The sequence below is a fragment of the Mauremys mutica genome, chromosome 3 (genome assembly GCF_020497125.1).
Source record: "Mauremys mutica isolate MM-2020 ecotype Southern chromosome 3, ASM2049712v1, whole genome shotgun sequence".
Lineage (NCBI taxonomy): Eukaryota > Metazoa > Chordata > Testudines > Geoemydidae > Mauremys > Mauremys mutica.
Genome location: NC_059074.1, coordinates 108,409,096 through 108,425,638, shown reverse-complemented (window position 1 = coordinate 108,425,638; position 16,543 = coordinate 108,409,096). Strand labels below are relative to the sequence as shown.

The window sequence follows — 16,543 nt, the reverse complement described above, 5'->3', positions numbered from 1 at the left end:
GGATGGTACCTGCCTCTCGCAAGCACCCCCGCCACTAGTTTTCTCAGCTGGTCTTCAGCAGCTCAGTCCTCCAGCCGAGCTGCACACACTATCTCAGGGTATACAGTCCAGAGTCCTTATCACAGCCCTGGTATGGGGCCATAGCTCTTAGGCATCTTCCCAGAGGCACAGCCTTCTTCAGCTACCTGGCCGTGGCCCATCTCAGTACCCTCAACTAGTGTCCTTTTCAGCAGCGCTCCCTGGGCTCAGTCTGCTACCAGTCCAGCAGGACCCATCTCGGTACCCTCATCTGGTTTGGACAGGTTTTATGCTCAGTCCCCCTAGGCTCAGCCTTCCCACACTGACCTTTCGATGGCTCTGTTGCTATTCCATCCAGCCAGGAAGCAGTTATTTGGCACCCTTCCCTGGGCTCAGTTCGGTCTGGTGAGCTCCCTGCAGCAAGCTATCCACAGTCCTGGTGTTCATCTAACTAGCCAGGCACCCAGTCCTCCCTTGTCAAGCTCTGCACAGCAACTGAAGGTTCTACTCTGCTCTGCTGCTTGCCTTTTATCTGGCCCTTCTGGCCCCTTATTGGTTGCTCCAGCAGCCTCTCTGATTGGCTGCTTTTCTGCAGCCACTCTAGGCTGCCTGGAGGACTTCTCACTGCTCTATTCTGGGGCAGGGTGATGTAGGGCTGCAAGGTCTTCAGCAGGGGGCCTCCAGACCTAGTCCACCCTGCCACAGTGCCACTTCACCCTGAATGGTCCCTTAGAATATGTGTTAACTTCTTATGCTAAACAATCTGTTCCACATTGTAGTTAGTTGTGACACCATGGGTGGCTTCCTCCCTACTCCTGGCTGAGAGTGGGAAGGTGAGAAGCCTGGGAGGAGCTGGGCCTCGCAGAGCTGAGAGCCCTGACTCTCAGCCCCTCACAATGCCTCTCTTCAGTCAGCAGAAGCGCTCCTGGTGAGGAAACACACCGTTGACAGAAGGAGAGTACTATGGATATCAGTAATTACTGTGATGGCTATAAATTGACCTAACATAGGTCAATTTAAGATTATAGTGTAGATATGCCCTTAGTTTCCCAGACCTGAAGAAGAGCTCTGCGTAGTTTGAAAGCTTGTCTCTCTCACCAACAGAAGTAGGTCCAATGAAAGATATTACCTCACCCACCTTGTCTCTCTAAGATCATGGGACCAACATGGCTAAAACAACACTGCAAATAGGCATGAGTAGGTCAAGTGTGTGGTGGAGATTTAACTCAGATTTTCCCTGTTTTTGAAATTTAAAGGAACATTGTGAAAGTTTTAAGAGTTAAAACCTTTCCTATGGTATTTCAATATTTAGTCCATCTGGAATTTCTAGGCAACTGTACTCCTAAACTGTATTTTAAATAGATCCTGCTTTTTTAAACAACCAACCACCACACCCCAAAATCTCTGTTTAACCCCCCACCAAAAAAAACCCCACAACTCCTGAAATGTTTATCATACTGTATGTATACCAATTTGTTGATAGTAAATCACACTGCAATTTGCATGTCATGTTCTGCAGTTAAATCCAGAATGGACACACTAACAAATTTTAGTTCCAGATTAGGACTACTGTCGAGCCAACTCAACCCCCTGACATTGTCCCTCTCGTTAAATATATATTGAACATGTACAACACTTTACACCATCAGAGTGCTTTACAAACATGTAAGTAAATACATTTTAGTATATTAAAAAATTCAATATCATTATGAAGTGTGTGTTGGCTGGACATTAAGTTACTTGCATATTTGGAAGATTCTTTTTTCTTAAGTATATTTTCCTGTTAAAAATAATTCTGTTCATTAATTTTAATCCCACACAGCTTTCCCGTGGCTGTAACATTTCCCTTTTAATTGCCTGGCAGTCAATTGGAATCCAAAAGAACATAGACCATGGCGAATACTTAGAAACTAAGGCCCCAATACACTTAAGTGCCTTCCTGAATGGAGGCCCGAATGCATTCTCTCCGGTACACTATGTACTGCCATTTATCTGTTAAGAGCCCAGGGCTTGGCTACCCAGTTTCAGGACTTCAGCATATTATACGGCAGTCAATTTTGTATTAGAAATGCCATCATCTACAGGTGACATAACAAAAACTAGAAATAGATTATACAGTACATGCTGCATCTATCCATCTGGAATTCTGAGAAGCAGCATTCAGAAACAGAAAACGGGGCATATTTTGTTCTTTATTTATGTGCTTTTGTATTTAAGAAGAGTTCCATCATATGCACATAGGTTCTAATTACAATTAGGGTTTGATTCAATTGATATAATTACTATTAACATGGCCTACTTAAGGCAACTGTTATACGCTGGTACATTAACATATCATAGTTCGATTAGATTATTTCTTCAGGTAAGCTTGTGAGGTGGTCTTTTAATAGATCTTTACAGTATACAGTACTCTGAAATATACAGGATTATTACACTTATCCATGGTAGGCCTATCTGCTTAACCTCTTTCTGAAAATGATACACAAATGGACCCATCATTCCTCTCACAATAAATGGAAATACATTTACATTGATGTAGATAATAATACATGTTGAGAACATTGTGGAGATAATTAATGTACATATCTCCATGGATATGATATGTACAAATATTGGAAAGAGGAGGATCAACACATATTTAATGTTTTTAGCTAAAATCAATTCTCCTCTAAATAAAAGCATTGGGTACATGGTCCATATAAACTTTTTTCCAAGAGATTCCTTTCCCTGCCAGCATCTGTTCAAGCTGCAAAGTTTTCCATGGAGCAAAAAGCAAAGTTGTATTCAATGCTCAGTCCATTTTAGGCTTTTCTTTTCCTTCTTCTATACCTGAAACAATATGGAGAACACCTTTTAAAACACCTGAGTGAATAAAAACTGATTATTTACTTAGAAACCTAATACATTAATCTTCTTCTTTGCTAGCAGCCTCTGTCATGTTACCTGACCTGCTGTGAAGGAAAAGAACATCTACACACCTGAAACCAGCAGTTGTCTGGTAACAACCTACCTAACCCTTTCCTTCCCCAGGACTCTTTTTAGAATCTTAATCTGAATCTATAGCATACTCTGCCTCTGACTGCTTCAGGAGAATGAAGATAATTGTCTCCTGGGGCTCCAATTGCTTACATACAAACAAAACAGAGCAGATTTTATTACGGCTACCATTAGCTGAAGCTAAGCAGCTGACATTTTTTTAAAGTACATTTTCAAAACTATTATTGCTAATTCCATTTAGGTTTCTTTTTCTTTCTTTCCATTGTCAGATTTAAAAAAAAATCATAAGTAGAAGTCATTTTTCCTGACAGTGCACAAAGAATCAATTACTGCTAATAGGTTTTTTTTCTCATTAATGTCCATTCCTTTTAGTAATCTAGGTAGCATGAGCACAGTACATATTCTCTTTAGAAGATTTGTCCTTGCTGCAGAACTGCTCTCTGTCATCTGTGTTGAAAGGCGGCTGGGTTGGGCACTAGGTTGTTTTCCTGGTGCTGAAAAGTCAGCTCTTTCAGATGCTTGTTCCTGGGCAATTAATTTATTATTAGACTCTAGCAAAAGTGTTGTTCTTTTGTCCATTTTGTTTCTTCTGACTAAACCTCCCTGCCCAACGTATCAAAGATAGTCTGAAAATGTTTCTTTTGGCGGTTTCCTGGACTGTTGCAAATCGCAGAAGAAAGATTTCTCAGGATTAAAGGGTGATGGAAAGTCATTTTGAAAGCAGCAAAAGGGAAATCCGACCATAGATGATATTACCTACTAATGGAATATGTGCACGGATGTTAATTCTTCCCATGGGCCATTCTGAAAATGTACCTTTAAATACCCAGATAGGAGGTAGGAAGAAAGTATCTACAGAGGAGACTTTACTGAAAGAAGCCATAAGGAAACAAGTATCAGAGGGGTAGCCGTGTTAGTCTGGATCTGTAAAAGCAGCAAAGAATCCTGTGGCACCTTATAGACTAACTGACGTTTTGGAGGATGAGCTTTTGTGGGTGAATACCCACTTCATCGGATGCATGCCGATGAAGTGGGTATTCACCCACGAAAGCTCATGCTCCAAAACGTCTGTTAGTCTATAAGGTGCCACAGGATTCTTTGCTGCTTATAAGGAAGCAAATGACTCCAGACATTGCCAGCAGTCTGAATACAATGGGCGTTGTATTTTTGGTTTGCCAGCAACCATGGGATAGCCATAGTCAAAGGTCTGAAAAACAAAACAAATGGGCTGGCTTCAAAAGAACACTACTGGCCTAACAGTCTGCTCCAGAGCCAATCTCAGGTCCCTTGTGTCCTGTGCTGTGAGGAACTTACCCAGTGGTTTTAATTAGAGCATTGTATTTGTCTTTTTAAAAGAGTCTCTTTCCTTTCTTCTGAGGTATTCTACTGCAGATGGATCAATTAGTTTGGCAGGAATGCAGGTATCTTCAACACTAAGAGAAGGCCAGTGGAAAGGGCAATTTTTTCCTTCCCTATCATGTTTGCGGTTTAGGTTGGAAAAACTAACTTCAAAATAATTTAGTCAGTACTGGGTTTTTTTCTTAATGCACCTCCAGAGGAAAAGGATCACAGAAAAAATAAAACCTTCTTAAGTCAGATTGTTTTCATTTGAAGGCCCTTTTTGAAGGTTTGGTTTCCAAATATTTTTTGCTCCAAATCTTACATATAATTATTATTTTACAGGTTTTTATGGCTGTGGTGTTCCTATCATACATTTTAGGTCTGATCTATATATCAAGCTTCATACATGGCCACACAGTAGGTGACTCATGCCATTTGCTGGCTTGCATGTCGCTGAACCAAAAGAATCTGGATCAGTGTCTTCTAACCAACTGGGGGAAAATTGAAGAGTAGCTAAAGGCCTTGCTGAGCCTATTGAGACTATGGCAACATTAAACTAAATTCTCCTGAGATGAGGAAACAAAGGAGCTAAAGTTTCTATTATACGTACTATGAGGGAGATTTTCCTTGAGCTACTTGTTTGTGGGATTCAATAAGAACATTATTATGTTTTATATTATATAGAATTTATACACAGTGAAGCCTTCTTTTGGATAACCTTTCTTTAAAGGACCTTTCCTGCATTATCAGAAGAAGAGGTAAGTGGTTTAAATAGACATTAACATGAAATTGAATTACAGGTTCAGGACCAGCCATGAATGCAGTGCCAAATGACCAGAGGCTCTACAGTTAAAAAGAGGTGCCTGATGTCTGGAGTCTAATATTGAAAGGAGGCAAATGAGGCACACAGAAAAGCAGGTTTTGCACTTTGTTTCAGATTCTAATTAGAAGTTTAGGGTGACATTCTGGCCCCACTGACGTTAATGACAAAATGCCCATTGACTTCAGTTTGGTGGTGTTCCAGCGGGATGATTAAGGCCATCTGGGTTATGTGAGAGGGCACACCCTCACTCTGGTAGACAGGAGCCTAAGGAGCTCTTCTGGGTTTAGCTAGCACCAACCAGGTGCACCTGTAGGGCTCGCTCTGTGTGAGGGAAGAAGCTTAAGGCTACAGGGACAGAGCAGCAACCAGGAACATAGCTGCACAGCTTACTGACCTTAAGACTGTATGAACCAGGTATGAAGTGGGGGTATTCCTAAAGTCGGGGCTGGAGGCAGGCCATAACAAGACACTATACCTGCCGATAAGCCAAACTCCAAAGGGGTGACCAAAAAGACTGCCTAAGGCCTGGTCTACACTAGGACTTTAATTCGAATTTAGCAGCATTAATTCGAATTAACCGTGCACCCATCCACACCAGGAAGCCATTTAATTCGACATAGAGGGCTCTTTAGTTCGAATTCTGTACTCCTCCCCGACGAGGGGAGTAGCGCTAAATTCGACATGGCTATGTCGAATTAGGCTAGGTGTGGATGCAAATCGAACTTAGTAGCTCCGGGAGCTATCCCACAGTGCACCACTCTGTTGACGCTCTGGACAGCAGTCCGAGCTTGGATGTTCTGACCAGCCACACAGGAAAAGCCCCGGGAAAATTTGAATTCCTTTTCCTGTCCGGACAGTTTGAATCTCATTTCGTGGTTGGACATCGTGGCGAGCTCAGCAGCACCGGCAGCAATGCAGAGCTCTCCAGCAGAGGAGTTCATGTAATCTCTGAATAGAAAGAGGGACCCAGCATAGACTGACCGGGAAGTCTTGGATCTGATCGGTGTGTGGGGCGAGGAGTCTGTGCTTTCGGAGCTGCGCTCCAAAAAACAGAATGCAAAGACCTACGAGAAGGTCTCCAAAGCCATGAGAGACAGAGGATACAGGCGGGATGCAACGCAGCGCCGTGTGAAAATCAAGGACCCCAGACAAGGCTACCAAAAAATCAAAGCGGCAAACGGACGCTACGGAGCCTGCCACCACTGCCCCACCAGTGACCGTGGAGTCTGACGATGGGACAGTGTCGACGGCCAGTTCCTCAGCGATGTTCGTGGATGGGGAAGATGAGGAAGGGTTTGTGGAGGACGAGGCAGGCGACAGTGCTTACAATGCTGGTTTCCCCGACAGCCAGGATCTCTTCATCACCCTCACGGAGATCCCCTACCAACCCTCCCTGGCCGTTAACCCGGACCCTGAATCAGGGGAAGGAGCAGTCGGTAAGTGCTTTAAACATGTAAACTTTTATTCTTAATATTACAGGAATCTGAAGTATGTGAAAAGGAGGTCTCTATATATATGGGGATAGAACAGAAATCGTCCTGGGAGATCTCCACGAAGCTCTCCAGGAGGGAATCGAAAAGCCTCCACAGGAGGTTCCTGGGTAGAGCTGCCTTATTGGGTGCTCCGTGGTAGCACACTTTTCTGCGCCAGGCTTTCATGAGGTACTCAGGGAGCATTGCCTCCCCGAGCACGGCTGCATAGGCCCCTGGTTTGTGCTGGCTTTCACACAGCATGCGCTCTCTATCTCCTTCAGTGACTGTCCTCAGGGTGATCTCGCTCGGAGACTCCTGCATCTAATTAGGGGAATTACTGTAATGTTACGCCTGGTCCAAAGTATTTTTAAAAAATCTCCAGACAGACGGCGTAGCAGAGACTCAGCACGCTGCTGCGTGACGAGCGTAACGGAAAGCCAAAGAATCAAATGGATGCTCATGGAGGGAGGGGGGACTGAGGACGCAAGGTATCCCACAGTTCCTGCTGTCTCTGAAAAGCATTTGCATTCTTGGCTGAGCTCCAAATGCTTCTAGGGTCAAACACAGTGTCCGCGGTGGGTCAGGGCATAGCTCGGCAATTTACGCACCCCCCCCACCCCCAGAAGTGAAAGGGAAAACAATCCTCTGTTGACTCTTTTACATGTCACCCTATCTTTACTGAATGCTGCAGATAGATGCGATGCTGCAGCACTCAACACCAATATCCTTGCTTCCCCCCCCCCGCCATGGGTGGCTGACGGTACAATATGACTGATACCCATCGTCATCATCAGCCTATTGGCACATGGGGCAGTGCAAAAGGACTGGTAACTATGCCGACTAGCATCAGTGAGGTTGATCAAGGGCACCTGCTCCTAATTTTTCCGGGTAGATGGTGCAGTATGGCTGGTAACCATCCTCATCATAGCAACAAGGGGCTGAGCTCCATCAGCCCCCACCCTTCATGTGTAAAGAAAAGATTCAATTGCCCCTGGACTAGCAGAGGGATGCTGGGCTCCTCTCCTCCACACTCCTTAATGTCCTGTCTGGACTATCATAGCAGCTGGAGGCTGCCTTCCACTCATTTCTCACTAACAAGTCAGTGTGTCTTATTCCTGCATTCTTTATTACTTCATCACACAAGTGGGGGGACAATGCTATGGTAGCCCAGGAAGGCTGGGGGAAGAATGGAATGAACAGGTGGGGTTGTTGCAGGAGCACCCCCTGTGAATAGCATACAGCTCATAATTTCTGCTGGATCTGACACAGAGCAGCTGTGCTCTCTGGTTCTATGATACAGTGGTTCTCTAGTACACTTGCCCATATTCTAGGCAGGACTGATTCTATTTTTAGATACCAAAAAGGAGGGATTGACTCAGGGAGTCATTCCCAATTTTGGCTTTTGCGCCCCTGGCTGATCTCAGCCAGGGGCACTTATGACAGCAGCAAATGGTGCAGTGCAAAAGGACTGGTAACCATGATCATCTTATTACCAATTTATGGTATGGTAGATGGTACAGTATGGCTGGTAACCATCTCTGCTGTCATGCAAAAGCAAAAGCATGCTGCTGTGTAGCGCTGCTGGACCTCCTCTGTCAGCGGCATCTAGTACACATACGGTGACAGGCACAAAAGGCAAAACAGGCTCCATGGTTGCCATGCTGTGGCGTCTGCCAGGGCAATCCAGGGAAAATGGGCTCGAAATGATTGTCTGCCGTTGCTTTCCCTGAGGAAGGGATGACTGATGACATTTACCCAGAACCACCCGCGAAAATGGTTTTTGCCCTATCAGGCACTGGGATCTCAACCCAGAATTCACAGAGACAGACTAGACTGTGTTCATTGTTCGCAAAAATGTATCTTTGCAAGGAATTCACTCCTTTTTTCCCATCACACAGCTTCGACTGTCTCCAGACCTGCCACAGCATCCCCCTCACAGAGGCTGGCAAAGATTAGGGGTCGAAAGAAAAAGACACGGGACGAGATGTTCGCTGAACTTATGGGGTGCTCCCGAGCCGAGGCGGACCAGCAGAGCCAGTGAAGGGAGACCCTCTCTCTGTACCAGCGCTCACACAGCGAACGGGAGGAGAGGTGGCGTGAGGAAGACAAGCAGGCGACTCAAACGCTGCTTGGACTAATGAGGGAGCAAACGGACACGCTCCGGCGCCTTGTGCATGTTCTGCAGGACCGCAGGCAGGAGGACAGAGCCCCCCTGCAGTGTTTCTGCAACCGCCCTCCCCCGCCACAAAGTCCCATACCCCCCTCACCCAAAATAACCAGAAGGAGGGGCGCCAGGGGCCGTGAAAACTGTCACTGCACCCCAGCAGAGTGCTCAAGTACCCAAAAGCTCTCATACCCTAAATTTTGAGAAGTCCTTTCCTTCCCGCCTCACCCAAGCCCCCGTCCCAGTTTCATCCCCTAACTGTCTAGTTGATAATAAAAAATACTTTTCTGTTAATTACTGTTTCCGTCATGTTCTTTTAGAGGAGACTGTGTTTGAAGGGGGGGAAGGGGGTTGGTAATTGGACAGGACAATCACCTTTACCAGGGTACAGACACGGGGGCAGGATCAGCAGCAGGTCACACACACAGTGCAGTCAGTAGGCACCCTGGTCGGTATGGGAGGTGGTTTGCAGGTTCTGTGTGGGTGGGGGGGGTACGTGACTTTGTAGCGGGGGAGGGGGGTTACAGATCTCATGCAACGGTCCCTGTCCTAGACCACAGAGCCACGCAGCAGAGGAATCTGTATCCGTCCTCCCCCGCCAAAAGGCCACATAGCCCCCGCACACAGAGTCCCAAAAAGGAGGGATGGCAGGCTCCGTTGAAACAACCAGTCCAGCACTGCAGACCGCTCTGGGAGCAGGAGCCTGTCATTCCTCGAGTTTAGAGGAGGTCTTTACATCACCGTACACCCTACCCAGCACAGTCCGCGTCCCAGTTTCAACCCTTTAAGGCAAAGTCATCAATAAAGAAACCTTTGTAAAGTTACAGTGGAACATGTATTTTATTTTTAAACGTGTGTTGGAAGTGGGGGAAGCGGGGTGGACGGGGTATGTAACTGCAGATGCTAGTCAACAGTAACTTGGTAAAGAAACAGGGGCAGGTTCAGCTTCTCTGTAAAGAAACTGAACAGTCACAGGTCACGCTGCTCGCTGGTACTTGAAGAGTTCCTTGTCGCTGTGCAAGGCGCCTGCATAGGGCTTCATGAGCCAGGGCATTAGTGGGTAGGCTGGGTCCCCGACGATCACTATAGGCATCTGCACATCCCCAAGAGTTATTTTGTGGTCCGGGAAGAAACTAACTTCCTGCAGGCGTCTAAACAGAGCAGAGTTCCTGAAAACACGCGCGTCATGAACTTTGCCTGGCCACCCAACGTTGATGTTGGTAAAACGTCCCCCATGGTCCACCAGTGCTCGCAGCACCATTGAAAAGTAGCCCTATTTCTCAGCAGCTGACTGTGGAAGAGGTGGACGATAAGGTGCGAGGAGTTGACAACGGACATAACTGCAGCGGGCTCCGTGCTCGCAGTGCTGTGGCGCCCGCGCTGTCACTGAGCAGAAAAGTGCACGAACAGATTGCCCGCAGGTGCTTTCGGGGAGGGAGGGAGGGCGTGATTGACGGTTCAATGATGACAGTTACCCAAAACCACCCTCAACACATTTTCCCCCCCAGCACGCATTGGGGGGAAATCCCAGAATTCCAATGGGCAACGGGGAGTGCGGGAACTGTGGGATAGCTTCCCACAGTGCACCGCTTCAAAGTCGACGCTGGCCCCGTTACTGTGGACTCACACAATCGAATTAGTGTATTTAGGGTGGATACACAACTTCGACTTCATAAGGTCGATTCCACAAATTCGAATTAAGTTGATTCGAAATAGTCTTGTAGTGTAGACATACCCTAAGAGACTGACCACCTTTGTCTTTCTGCTTCCTTTTGGACTCTTGACTCCCTTGCTCAGGGAAATGAGAGGAAAAAGGACCTTTATTGTTCAGAGAATTCTTTGTGTGCCACAAACAGGGGAAGAACTCTATAAGTAGCTCAAATCATGATCTGCTGAGGACCTGGGGTGGTAATTTCATAGATTTCCCCCCCCCCCCTCCAAACCATCAAATAGAACAGTTATATAAAGAATCCACTAAGTTTTGTGCCTCTCATTTTATATGCTTAGTTGCAAGTGATTGGTAATCTAAATAGGCTAGTGATATTAATTCTGTAAAATTTTGCAGCATGGTTATCTGTTATCCCTAATACTTGAGGACTATTGGATATGGACATATTTAATTTCGTAGGACAAACTGATTTATAAATAGATGAGTACCTTATGCTTGAAAATACCTTTTAAAACCAATCTTTCTCTTCCTAACCTCAAGCATAACAATAAGATCATTTCCATAGAATGGCATTTTATTCTAGCTAGATTTTACTGGTTCCTCAGCTAATAAAACAGAGTGGGTTGTAAATCTTTCAGGTAATTGCCAACAGCTCTTAAATTAGAAGTTATAAAAATGAATATATATTCATAGCTAATCATGTTACCTGGGAGACATTTCATTCATTTGACTTCTTTTAAGAGGAAGAAAGAAAAGTTACAATGAAATCTTGTCAGCTCCCCCATGTTTAAATCCTAAAACTTCCATTAACATCAATGGAAACAGGATCAAGCCCCAAGAGAGGAATCCTATTGGTTAGTGCTCCTGAAAACAATACTTACATTTTTGTGTATCCCAAATGTAGTTATTCAGGACTTCTCCCAGCAAGTAGAAAATGTTAAGTACTAGGGTGACAGTTGCAAAGAAAATTATCTTGGCACCTGGGCTGATGTAATCCAGGAAAGGGTACACCCAGACCCCTGTTACTTGATGGATCCAGCACACCCTAAAATGGAATCAAAAGACCAGTGAATATATTGCTTATGTACTGGTTTTAAAGCAGCGCTGGCTACTGTATATAGTTACTTTAACCTACCAATGAGTCAATTTTTCCAAAGAACTGCAAGGTGCAATTGAATGTTTGATTCTTAGGATCACCTGAGACGATGCCTCCTAGAACAGGGGTGGCACAATGAAACTGAAATAGTTTTACAAGAATATTGTTACCCCTTTTGACCTGAGTGGTTAAACCCTGAAGACTGGTTATCAGGTTGTTTCTATTAGAAGGAGAAATTGAGGCCGGACCGGGTATTTCTCTGATGCAATCCTCCTTATTTACAAAGAATGTACAAAGTCCTGTTTCCCTGAACACCGGAGGCATAAAGCAACAGGAGACAGTTTCTTTGATTTCAGTTCCAAGCCTTTGAGTCAGCACTTTACCTGAAAACTCTTTTTTAGTTCTTGGTGTTTGGTGGTGAATGTTGATCTGTAAAATATGGCTTGTTGTATTGTATTTCTAAGATGGTGGGTTGTAATATCAGAAGGGAACAGACAGTTTTAGCATATTCCCCCACAGTCACAAGACAAGTAATTGCAAGTCATTAAGGGTGAATGGTCTAACTGCCAAAGAATGGAGCAGCCATCATGGGAGCATTCCTTAGATGGCTTGGTGGGCTGGCTGACTGGGGGTGGGAGGGAAAACAGTTGGAAGGAAAGAGAAGATGACACACTTAGACCCCTATAACAAAAGTTAAAGTGGTATGGTAACTGGGCTCAGGCACACACAAGGACTGTGGGGCTCTGAGAAAAGGATCCTTCCTGAAAGGGGAGAGAACAGACTGGTGGTAGGGAGAGTCATACAATGGAAAGCAATGGAGATTTGGCAGGATCCCAACAATCTTTTGGCTTCCTAAAAGAATGTACGTTAGTTACAGGAACAGAAAAGAACTCAAGAGGGAAGCCCTTCTAACTTTACTTCTAGGGAAGCATAGGTTTAAATGAGACTAAACCTTCACGTAGGCTTGTCATGGGGCACCTGCCCTTCCTGGGGAGTTAGAGCCCACCCTGCATGTTACTGCCTTATGAAGGCCTCCTTGGGGGTAGCTGCTTGCCCCAGGTGGCTGATTAGTAAATAATAAAGGTTACCCAAACTCAGCTGGGGGAGAAACTCCTGGGTGGAGAGGAGCTTGTACGAGTGCTGATCAGGGAGCCTAGAGGGTGAACTCTCCAGGGAACCCATCAAAATGGAGACTGTATAAGAGGCGCTCCTAGAGAGAGGATCCTCACAGACCCAGGGCTATAGTTGGCAGGCATCCAAGAGGGTCTGATCTCAGCCAGGGGGTCTCTTGAAGCCCAGTTTGGCAAGGATCACCTGCTGTCCCTGGTGAAGAGTTGCAGAGGATGGATCTCCCCGGATTCTTCTCTGAAGTTAGGGATCCTTCTCCAGTAGGGGCAAGATGCCTAACATCAAGGGCAAAGACTGGTATGGAGAGAGCCCCTGTAAAACAGCCTAGGTAGAGAAGACCACCAGACTCAGGTTGGGGACAGATGGACTAAGAATGACTGGGTCACCCAGCTGAGATATGGCAGGTGAAAGTTTGTTTTTTGTGTAGGTTTTCTGTCAATAAATAAGACCCTCCACAAGGAGGTGTTCTTTAGCATTGAACAGTCTGCCAGGACTTGTTGATATCCTGGGTAAAAGCTCACCCACAACACCATGCCTGCCTGCAAGTGGGTGCCCTGGGTCAGCCTGGAACAATACGGCTGTTTGTTGTGGAATCCTTTTCTGTATTTCTCTGTTCCACTTGTTAATAAACCTACTTGTTTTAGAAAGGTTTTTGGGCACTACATCTCTGGTCATGGGTTCCTGAGGGAAAGAGATGCCAGTGTCCTATTGGACCTGTATGGTAATATGGGTTGGCATAGATGGGGTATTGTACCCAGATCCCAGTCTAAGAGTGGGAGAACTGCAACATTCCACCCCAGACTAATAAGGGCATGAGGCTTAACCCCTGATAGGGTTCACTTAGACACCAGAAAGGGAATGGAGGTGCAATTAGCTTTTGCAACTCTGAAAATTACTATTGTTATGCATGCTCACAACTACAATGACATGGTTGGTTCCCCAGCTGCCTCTGGAGATTCAGGCAGCAACAACCACGAGTGCTCTGTATCACTTTCTTTCAGCTGCAGACCTCACCACTCTCATCAATGCCTTTGTCACCTTGAGGAAGGATTATGGAAATGCCCTCTGGTGGCTTGGTAGAGTAGTGGTAGTGTTCTGACTGCGCATGGGAGGGCTCAGGGGTTCAAGTTCTGGGAAATCTCTTGCAGAAATTGTGAAAACTTCTCACCTTTAAATTCACTGGGTGAAATTCCATGGCCTATGTTATGCATCTGGCCATACTAGATGATCACAGTGGACCTTTCCTTCCATCACAAGTGCTCTCCCTTACCTTGGTCCTGTACCATATCCTCCTTTAGCTGCTGGTTACAGAAGCTTTATTATACAGTCAAATCCCAAATTACTAGAAACTTCATGTAGGAATTAAAATGTTCGCAGTAGGCTAATTTGTGAGATAACTGTGATTGGCTGCTGACCCTAGCCCCCCTCCTGCCTCTCTGAAAGAGTCCACATATGAAAAAGTCCCTCCATACTTGTGGATAGCTTGTATTCTACAGCTCTTGTACTGTGCCAGAATCAGAGGGGTAGCCATGTTAGTCTGGATCTGTAAAAGCAGCAAAGAGTCCTGTGGCACCTTATAGACTAACAGACGTATTGGAGCATGAGTTTTCGTGGGTGAATGCCCACTTCGTCAGATGCATGTCAGATGCACTTCGTCAGATGCATGCTCCAATACATCTGTTAGTCTATAAGGTGCCACAGGACTCTTTGCTGCTATGCCAGAATGTACTTGTGAAAAGGTAAAAGTGCTAAAGACCCTAAATGACTAATAGGTCCTAGCTTGTCACATAGCTGCTGGGGGTAAAGGAAGGGGAATGGTATGTCCTCTCCACTCCTGGCTGACTCAAAGCAGGGAAACCCCATGGGAATTACTGCACTGTATTTTTTTTTTCACATTTGTTTTGTGATCATTAGGTGAGCTGTAAAACAAACCTTGAGGAAAAAGCCTTAAAAAGACCTGTGCTTGCAGCTTTATTTCCCTTCCTTGGCTGGTGAAACTGCCCACCAGTTTACAGCACCTCTATTGGAGGAATACTCAAAGGGGTCTTTGATCTACTGCTGTGCACTTGAATGATTGGTTCATGAACCAAGTGGAAGTGACATTTACTAGAATTAATTTATTTTGGACACCAAAAATATTGTCTAAACCCAACTTTGTCACTAAAGAATTCTTGAATGTTATCTATGGCTTGTAGAATGCAGCATCCTGGCTTACGTTCTGTAAGTTTTACTCTTTGCTGGCCAAAGTGGTATGCCCTGTAGTTATTAACACACATCGTGATGGATTGCAAGTTATGCTTCCAGTTTAGCAGTCATGGGCTAGATCCACAAAGCTATTTAAGGTGCTCACCATTTAGGTGCCACGAACATTCTGAAAACCACCACTTAGCTACCATCTAATCTTGCAGAGGCCTAGATTTTCCCCAGTAGGTTTACACAAAGCTGCCTAAATCTTGATGCTGCCCCATGGCTAACAAATTGCTTGGAGCCCTAACTCACCCCTGAGCTCTGGCAGTCTTCTTCAATTAGGCACTCTCTTGCCTATCACACCTGTGGGGCTTGATCTCCTTGGTGCGCTCATAGCATGCCTACGGGAATTCCCTTCTTAGATGCTTAGCTCTCCCCATGCTTTGTATGGGGAGCCTGACATAACTCAGGGCTGAGGAATCTACCAGGTGGCAGGGCGCTTAAGAGGTAGGTGTTGCAACGCTCAGCATTGCAATGCCTAAGTCCTTTTGTGGATCCAGCTTTGTGACTGTCTCTAGAGCAACATGACCAGGTCACTAACAGGAACTAATATGAAAAGAACAAGGTAAAACAAGTGCTGCTTAAGAAACAAAGTTCAAAAGCACACCTGACTAGCCATCCTGACCTCACTGAAAATCAACCAAAAAAAACAGTTTCCTATGCTGGAATTACTAACATTGTACTTCTTTCCACTGAGCAGTGACACAGCGAGTATTGCTGCATTGTCTATATTACAAATGTGAGTAGCAAAAGTAGGACTGCTACCATGGAAACATTACCTGATGTCCTTTGTTAGTTTGTATTCAAGTAGGAATGAACTCACTAACTGAACACTGCACAATAAAGGGCTGATCAACTGTGGGCATAAGTCTTCGATACAAGACTACTGATTATTAACGTTAATGAATGCCTTCAACACGGCAATTCTAGCAATCATTATTCTTGTTCAACCTCATTATTAGATAAGCACAGGGGAACCTGCATTAAGACACACTTTGGATTGCAAAGCCAGAGCCAATTTAAGACCCTACTATTGTACAGGTTAAAAAAGCTGCTAGTTGAGATATAAATATAGTGTGTGGTGGTGGTGGTGGAGATTAAATTGACTTTGTCTACTGCAAAGTTAGTTGGTCCAGTTTTAGTTTAGTTTTAAGATACACCCATCGGTGCAACCTTCATTAAATGGTTTATATTCATGTATGCAATGTTTAATATTTTTATCTGTAAAAGTCCAGAGGGTTAGAACCTCTGCTCTCCCTCTCATTCTGTGACAGCACATGTATCCTATTACACAGCTTTCTTTTTTTGAAGATGAATATCCCATAGGTCCCAAATAACATCCTGTCATTATTACTGAGTTCAGCTGGTTGAAAAGACATTTCTGAAGAAATTTCTTACAAAATATTTGTCATTATTTCAATGAAACATTTGAAATTTTTCAACCTGCTCACTAGCTAGTTTGAAAACAGGAAAAAAAATAGAAAAATGTAGCTCTTTTTCAAATAAACATTTTTGGAGGGGGAGCAGCTCTGTTCTGGGGTTCCAAAAAATTGAAGTTTACCTTTTAAAAAAAACAAACAAACCCAAA

General features: G+C 44.8%; 1 protein-coding gene across 2 annotated transcripts in view; it reads right to left on the bottom strand.

Moving 5' to 3' along the window:
• Positions 1-1,842: 1,842 nt before the first annotated feature.
• Positions 1,843-16,543, bottom strand: part of AIG1 (androgen induced 1) — a 193,478-nt gene continuing 178,777 nt past the window's right edge. The window contains exons 4-5 of one of the 2 annotated variants that reach the window (XM_045010954.1): positions 11,366-11,529; positions 1,843-2,847 (exon numbers count right to left, since the gene is read on the bottom strand). In XM_045010954.1, the coding sequence (XP_044866889.1) occupies positions 2,810-2,847; positions 11,366-11,529 (202 nt within the window). In that variant the 3' untranslated portion in view covers positions 1,843-2,809. The remainder of the gene's footprint in view (positions 2,848-11,365; positions 11,530-16,543) is intronic. The other variant, XM_045010950.1, reaches the window with a different exon arrangement.